Here is an 8,034-nt window from a genome sequence, read left to right as displayed (position 1 = left end):
CACTCCGCAGCATGTGGGATCTTCCCTGACCGGGGCATGAACCCGTGTCCCCTGCATCAGCAGGCGGACTGTCAACCACTGCGCCATCAGGGAAGCCCCCTCTTCCAGGTTTTATTGCAATAGAGTTGCTTGTAGTAGTCTCTTAGGATGCTTTGTATTTCTGTGGTGTCAGTGGTGAATTCTCCTTTTTCATTTCTAATTTTATTGATTTGAGTCCTCTCCCTCTTTTTCTTGATGAGCCTAGCTAATGGTTTATCAATTTTGTTTATGATCTCAAAGAACCAGCTTTTAGTTGTATTGATCTTTGCTGTTATTTCCTTTGTTTCTATTTCATTTATTTCTGCTCTGATCTTTATGATTTCTTTCCTTCTACTAACTTTGGGTTTTGTTTGTTCTTCTTTCTCTAGTTCCTTGAGGTGTAACGTTAGATTGTTTATTTGAGATCTTTCTTGTTTCTTGAGGTAGGCTTGTATTGCTATAAACTTCCCTCTTAGAACAGCTTTTTCTGCATCCCATCAGTTTTGGATCGTCATGTTTTCATTGTCATTTGGCTCTAGGTATTTTTTGATTTCCTCTTTGATTTCTTCAGTGATCTCTTGGTTATTTAGTAATGTATTGTTTAGCCTCCATGTGTTTGTGTTTTTTATGTTTTTTTCCCTGTAATTGATTTCTAATCTCATAGCGTTGTGGTCAGAAAAGATGCTTGATATGATTTCAATTTTCTTAAATTTACTGAGCCTTGATTTGTGACTCAAGATGTGATCTATCCTGGAGAATGTTCTGTGCGTGCTTGAGAAGAAAGTGTAATCTGCTGTTTTTGGATGGAATGTCCTGTAAATATCAATTAAATCTTTGTGGTCTGTTGTGTCATTTAAAGCTTGTGTTTCCTTAGTGATTTTCTGTTTGGACCGTCTGTCCATTGGTGTAAGTGAGGTGTTAAAGTCCCCCACTATTATTGTGTTACTGTCTATTTTCTCTTTCATAGCTGTTAGCAATTGCCTTATGTATTGAGGTGCTCCTATGTTGGGAGCATATATATTTATAATTGTTATACCTTCTTCTTGAATTGATCCCTTGAGTGTCCTACCTTGTCTCTTGTAACATTCTTTATTTTAAAGTCTATTTTATCTGATATGAGTAGTGCTACTCTGGCTTTATTTTGATTTCCATTTGCATGGAATATCTTTTTCCATCCCCTCACTTTCAGTCTGTATGTGTCCCTAGGTCTGAAGTGGGTCTCTTGTAGACAGCATATATACGGGTCTTATTTTTGTATCCATTCAGCGAGCCTGTGTCTTTTGCTTGGAGCATGTAATCCATTCACATTTAAGGTGATTATTGATATGTATGTTCCTGTTAGCATTTTATTAATTGTTTTGGGTTTGTTTTTGTAGGTCCTTTTCTTCTCTTGTGTTTCCCACTTAGAGAAGTTCCTTTAGCATTTGTTGTAAAGCTGATTTGGTGGTGCTGAATTCTCTTAGCTTTTGCTTGTCTGTAAAGCTTTTGATTTCTTTATCAAATGTGAATGAGATCCTTGCAGGGTAGAGTAATCTTGGTTGTAGGATCTTCCCTTTCATCACTTTAAATATGTCATGCCACTCCCTTCTGGCTCATAGAGTTTCTGCTGAGAAATCAGCTGTTAACCTTATGGCAGTTCCCTTGTATGTTATTTGTCATTTTTCCCTTGCTGCTTTCAATAATTTTTCTTTGTCTTTAATTTTTGCCAGTTTGATTACTGTGTGTCTCAGTGTGTTTCTCCTTGGGTTTATCCTGTATTGGACTCTCTGCACTTCCTGGACTTGGGTGGCTATTTCCTTTCCCATGTTAGGGAAGTTTTTGACTATAATCTCTTCAGATATTTTCTCTGGTCCTTTCTCTCTCTCTTCTCCTTCTGGGACCCCGATAATGCGAGTGTTGTTATGTTTCATGTTGTCCCAGAGGTCTCTTAGGCTGTCTTCATTTCTTTTCATTCTTTTTTCTTTATTCTGTTCCACAGCAGTGAATTCCACCATTCTGTCTTCTAGGTCATTTATCTGTTCTTCTGCCTCAGTTATTCTGCTATTGGTTCCTTCTAGTGTATTTTTCATTTCAGTTATTGTATTGTTCATCTCTGTTTGTTTGTTCTTTAATTCTTCTAGATCTTTGTTAAACATTTCTTGCATCTTCTCGATCTTAGCCTCCATTCTTTTTCTGAGGTCCTGGATCATCTTCACTATCATTATTCTGAATTCTTTTTCCACAGGATTGCCTAGCTCCACTTCATTTAGTTGTTTTTCAGGGGTTTTATCTTGTTCCTTCATCTGGTACATAATCCTCTGCCTTTTCATCTTGTCTGTCTTTCTGTGAATGTGGTTTTTGTTCCACAGGCTGCAGGATTGTAGTTTTTCTTGCTTCTGCTGTCTGTCCTCTGGTGGATGAGGCTGTCTAAGATGCTTGAGCAAGTTTCCTGATGGGAGGGACTGGTGGTGGGTATAGCTGACTGTTGGTCTGGTGGGCAGAGCTCAGTAAAACTTTAATCCACTTTTCTGCTGGTGGGTGGTGCTGGGTTCCCTTCCTGTTGGTTCTTTGGCCTGAGGTGACCCAACACTGGAGCCTCCCTGGGCTCTTAGGTGGGGCTAATGGTGGACTCTGGGAGGGCTCATGCCAAGGAGTACTTCCCAGAACTTCTGCCAGTGTCCTTGTCCTCATGGTGAGACACAGTCACCCCCTGCCTCTACAGGAGACCCTCCAACACTAGCAGGTAGGTCTGGTTCAGTCTCCTGTGGGGTCACTGCTCCTTCCCCTGGGTCCCGATGCACACACTGCTTTGTGTGTGCCCTCCAAGAGTGGAGTCTCTGTTTCCCCCAGTCCTGTCAAAGTCCTTAAATCAAAACCCTCTGGCCTTCAAAGTCTGATTCTCTAGGAATTCCTCCTCCCATCGCCGGACCCTCAGGCTGGGAAGCCTGACGTTGGGCTCAGAACCTTCACTGCAGTGGGTGGACTTCTGTGGTATAAGTGTTCTCCAGTTTGTGAGTCACCCACCCAGCAGTTATGGGATTTGATTTTATTGTGATTGTGCCCCTCCTACCGTCTCATTGCGGCTTCTCCTTCATCTTTGGATGTGGGGTATCTTTTTTGGTGAGTTCCAGTGTCTTCCTGTCGATGATTGTTCAGCAGTTAGTTGTGATTCCGGTGCTCTCGCAAGAGGGAGTGAGAGCACGTCTTTCTGCTCTGCCATCTTGAACCAATCTCAAAGGCACTTTTTAATGTGGACTTTATTTTGTTTAGTTTTAGCCTGTTCAGCAAGAGCACTCTGTGATCATGTGAGAGTCCTCACCTAAGAGATTTTCCAGTTAAAAAGGGAACTTCTACTAAAGGTCCTATGGTTTGGGTAGCATAGCAGGGGAGGAGAGTGCCTTTGAAATTGTTACAGCTCATTAGGAGGAATCCACTGATAATCCTTTAATTTAGGGCAAGTTTAAAAACATTGTTTCCTTATGCACATTAGGTATGTCAGGTTTCAGCCTGGAGCCAATTACTAGATTTTAGTTGTTGAACTCAATAAAGAGATTTGGAATGGAAATGCTAGCAGACCTTTAACTAGCTGGGCTAGTGGGTACTGGAAGAATCTTGACAATTCATCTGCCAGATCTCTGACCTCACTACCCTTAATCATCCTTACTTGTCAATGACATAATTGGCTGCCTTATCCTATCCCTCTTTGAAATTGCTAGCATTTGAGAATGTCTCTTGACATTATTTCTTATGTATTAAGGCAAAGAAAGCATAGGTCGGTGGCTGAGCTAGTAGACCGTTTTGGCCCTCTTTGAGGAAAAAATGGAGGATGTGTTCTGTTCGTGGGACAGTGAAAGAGTTGCTAAATGTTCTATTATGGCTCTTTACGGAATAGAGCTAATCTATGAGCACATCTGTGGATTTTCTTTTCAGATATATTATTAACTGATTAATTAGGTTATACTTTATGAAGCACAGGGCCAGATATACGAACTAGTATTGTTTCAGGGTGAAATTATGTACCCAGAACTCTCATCATGGTAATCATAGTTCCTGTAGGGTATAGGGAATATAAATTCATGTGGCTCTCTACTAGCATTTACAGAGAAATTTTCCCTAACTTGCCCATAGGATGGGTGTATTAAAGAATACAGTGACTTTTAGTGAAGAATTCTGTCATGGCTTTTTTCCATGTGTAGAAAATTGGAGGTGGGTAAGGGGTAGTAAGAGAGAGGGAAGAGGGAGACAGAAATAAAAATGAAAAGCTAATGATAGCTGGTACACTTAGATATTAGGAAGCAGGGGACTATTTTATGGGTTGTTGTTTCAGTGGCTAGAATTGATCTCAGGGCCATATATTTTGCCTAACCCTATCCTCACTGGCCACAGAATTTTGCTGTTTCTATTGTGTTGGATCATATGAAGTTGCCATTTTTATAAGTGAGAAATGGTTGAATATCAAATTTTGCATGGTTCAACCTAATACATAATAACATAAACACTGTAGGATGGCTACAGTTGTGGAGAGGGGTGTGTGTGTGTGAATGAAAGGTGGGAGGGAAGAAATGGAAATTTGTGAGCATTTTGGGGTGCTCTGAAGCTGAAAACCTCTACTCTAGCCTGTGGTTTTACACATTCAAAATCAAATACAGTTGCCCAAATATGTTTTCCTACTTCCACATTAATACAGTTGAGACAGTTTATGGGGCAGGTTAAAATTAAATCACCTCTGACAGAGATAACCATTGGGGATAATAATCTGAAGTGACCGATGTTTTCAGAGTACAACAGAAATGTCAGAAACTGAAAACCTGTAGGCACACCTTCACTTGCATGCAGATACTTTGTTGAAACTGAAGAATTAGGGGCGTAACATGGTTATAGACTGAATAATGTGCAAATTCTTATTTGTCTTAAAATAGGCTTTAGGATGTTTTAGTGGAATATTCAGGCTGTACTGATTGGACTTTTTTGTCTTTCTTAGACGAGCTCATCTTCGCCTGTGTTTAGAACGCTTAAAAGTTCTGATTCCACTAGGACCAGATTGCACCAGGCACACAACACTTGGTTTGCTCAACAAAGCCAAAGCACACATCAAGGTAGGAATTTTTTGTCATATTTTCACATGATTCTCAGTCCTGCTCTCTTTTTAGCAATGATTCCTATTCATATATATCAGCTAGCACAGTGCCCTCCTTTAATAACTGACCTCAAGAGAAATTTTCTGAAAACTTATCAGCTAATCTGATGGGAGCAACATAACCTGATTACATTAAATTGTTTTGACAGCGTGGTCATTTGAAGAGCTGAGAATACTAGGAAAATAACAATTACTCTGCTGATACCCTGAAGGAAGGCAGTTGTGCCCTCTGGTGGAGATGACTTCATTTGGCTGTGTCTCTCAGTAATTTTCCATTAAACTATATGGCAGAGCAAGTTTCTCTTTTGTGGTGGTAACTTGACAGACTTTGAGAATTCTATACTGTTCTAGTAATGTAGCATTCATTACACACACACACACACACACACAAAGTGAAGAAATAACTATTTTTCATGTTTAAAAAATATATACTTATGTATGTTTTTATGTATACACACACATGTATAGTCATTCATGTTTTCTCTGTCAAAGAAGAAATCTTTTGAGATGTTAGGTAGGAATCAGTTTTATTGTTTGTACTGTACCTCACACAAACTTAAGTATCACTTTATCATTTTAGAAACTTGAAGAAGCTGAAAGGAAGAGCCAGCACCAGCTAGAGAATTTGGAACGAGAACAGAGATTTTTAAAGCGGCGACTGGAACAGCTGCAGGGTCCTCAAGAGATGGAACGAATACGAATGGACAGCATTGGATCAACTATTTCTTCAGATCGTTCTGATTCAGAGCGAGGTAGGCAGTGAGCTTCTTTGCTAATGAAACACTAGCATCCCTGTATCTGAATTTAGAGAGGGGAGGTTGGGTGGCATTGTATTTGCTTCCTTTTTTGCCAACATTGAATGTAGCATTCTAGATTTTATGTAGTCACAACATTGTCTAGCAATACCTGTGTGAATTATAGAATTTTTTTTCTTGATTATATGTATATTGAAAATTTTCCACTTTGAAACAATTTTAGACTTAAAAGTTGTAAGTTTTCTATAGAAAATTGTTGAGTTCTCATATACCCTTCACCCAGGTTCCCCTAATGTTAATATCTTATGTAACCATAATACAGTTATTGAAACCAGGAAATTAACATTCATGCAATACTATTAATTAATCTATAAACCTTATTCAAATTTCACCACTTTCCCCAATAATGTCCTTTGTCTGATCCAGGATCCAGTGCAGTATCCTACATTGCATTAGATATTTCTTCAGTCTTTCTTTCATGACCATGACACATTTGAAGAATATTGGTCAGTTATTTTATGCACTGTTCCTCAATTTGAGTTTGTCTCATGTTTTTTCATTAGATTGAGGTGTTATACATTAGGGGGAAGAAATATCACAGAAGTGATGTTGTGCCCTTCTCAATTCATTGTATCAGGAAGATACATTATGTTGATATGTTTTATTACTGGTGATGTTAATTTTTATATCTATATTTTAAAGTACCATGCCCTTCATTTCTCTTTACATGTGCCCCAGAACATTTGTCTTTGGCAGAATTAAAGAACAAAAAACAACCAGAAAAGAAATTGTTTGAATCTTACTGATCTGCTCATCTGTAGCTCCCACTACATCAGGCCTCACACCACAATAAAAGATCCCAGAGGTGAACTTTAACTAGAGCTCACAAGATTTTGAGGATTCTAAAACAAAAAAAGAAAATTTTGCAAAATTTCTTTTGATTTTGTATTATGGAAATTTTTAAACATACACAAAAGTAAATCGAGTAATGAACTCTCATGTACCTGTCATCCAGCTTGAACAGCTGTCAACATTTTGTCATTCTTGTTTCACCTGTTCTCTACTACCCTTACTTCCTCACCATTTTTTCTGGAGTTTAAATCAAATTTCAGGTAACATTATCATTTTGTTCCTAAATACTTCAATATGTATCTTTAATAAATAGGACTTTAAAAATATATATAATACTATTATAATATCCCACAAAATGAATAAAATCAGATAATCCTGTTTAGTGTCATCTAATACCCAGTCTCTGATAGACTTTCCCAAAAATGGCATCTTACCATTGGTATGGTTCTTTTTGTTTGTTTGTTTGTTTTGCGGTACGTGGGCCTCTCACTGTTGTGGCCTCTCCCGTTGCGGAGCACAGACTCCGGACGCACAAACTCAGCAGCCATGGCTCACGGGCCTAGCTGCTCCGCGACATGTGGGATCTTCCCGTACCGGGGCATGAACCCGTATCCCCTGCGTCGGCAGGCGGACTCTCAACCACTGCACCACCAGGCAAGCCCTGGTATGTTTGAATTAGAACCCAAACAAAGTCTACATTACATTTGTTTGTACTTTTTAAGGTACAGTAGGCCCTTGAACAACACAAGTTTGAACTGCACAGGTGCACTTATGTGTCGATATATTTCAATAAATATGTGCTACAGCCCTTACATGATCCATGATTGGTTGAATCTGCAGATAGGGAGGGCTGACTGTAAGGCTAGACTCAGATTTTTGACTGTGTGGAGAGTTGGCATCCCTAACCCTCTGAGTTTTTCAAGGGTCAACTGTACTTCTAATCTATAATAGTTTTCCCTTTCCCACTTTTTATTTCAGTGCCAATTATTTCTTGTAGAACCTGGGAAACTGGGCCAATTTTCTTATAGAGTTTCCCACATTCTAGATTTGGCTGCATGAACCCTCATGGTGGCATTTAACATGTTCTGTCCCTCATATTTCTTGTAAACTGGTTGGTAGATCTAGGGGCATGATTAAATTCATGTTCTTTTTTGAGGCAAGAATACTTCATGGGTAGTGCTGTATACTTCCTGTTGCATCAGTGTTAGTTTTTTTTTTTTTTTTTTTTTTTTTTTTTGGTAAGGCTTCAGGTAAGTGTTAGGGTTAGGGTTAGTATTAGGGAACGGGGAAAGT

At 39.0% G+C, this 8,034-nt stretch overlaps 1 protein-coding gene across 4 annotated transcripts in view; it reads left to right on the top strand.

Moving 5' to 3' along the window:
* The window catches only part of MXI1 (MAX interactor 1, dimerization protein), a 100,540-nt gene that overhangs the window by 87,697 nt on the left and 4,809 nt on the right, over window positions 1–8,034 (top strand). For all 4 annotated transcript variants that reach the window (XM_007446514.1, XM_007446513.1, XM_007446516.1 and 1 more), the window contains 2 exons: window positions 4,979–5,093; window positions 5,715–5,886. In XM_007446514.1, the coding sequence (XP_007446576.1) occupies window positions 4,979–5,093; window positions 5,715–5,886 (287 nt within the window). The remainder of the gene's footprint in view (window positions 1–4,978; window positions 5,094–5,714; window positions 5,887–8,034) is intronic.

The sequence above is a fragment of the Lipotes vexillifer genome, unplaced genomic scaffold, assembly GCF_000442215.2.
Source record: "Lipotes vexillifer unplaced genomic scaffold, Lipotes_vexillifer_v1.1 scaffold1444, whole genome shotgun sequence".
Classification (NCBI taxonomy): domain Eukaryota; kingdom Metazoa; phylum Chordata; class Mammalia; order Artiodactyla; family Lipotidae; genus Lipotes; species Lipotes vexillifer.
The sequence above is the reverse complement of the archived record's forward strand: the minus strand, read 5'-3'. Positions and strand labels throughout refer to the sequence as shown.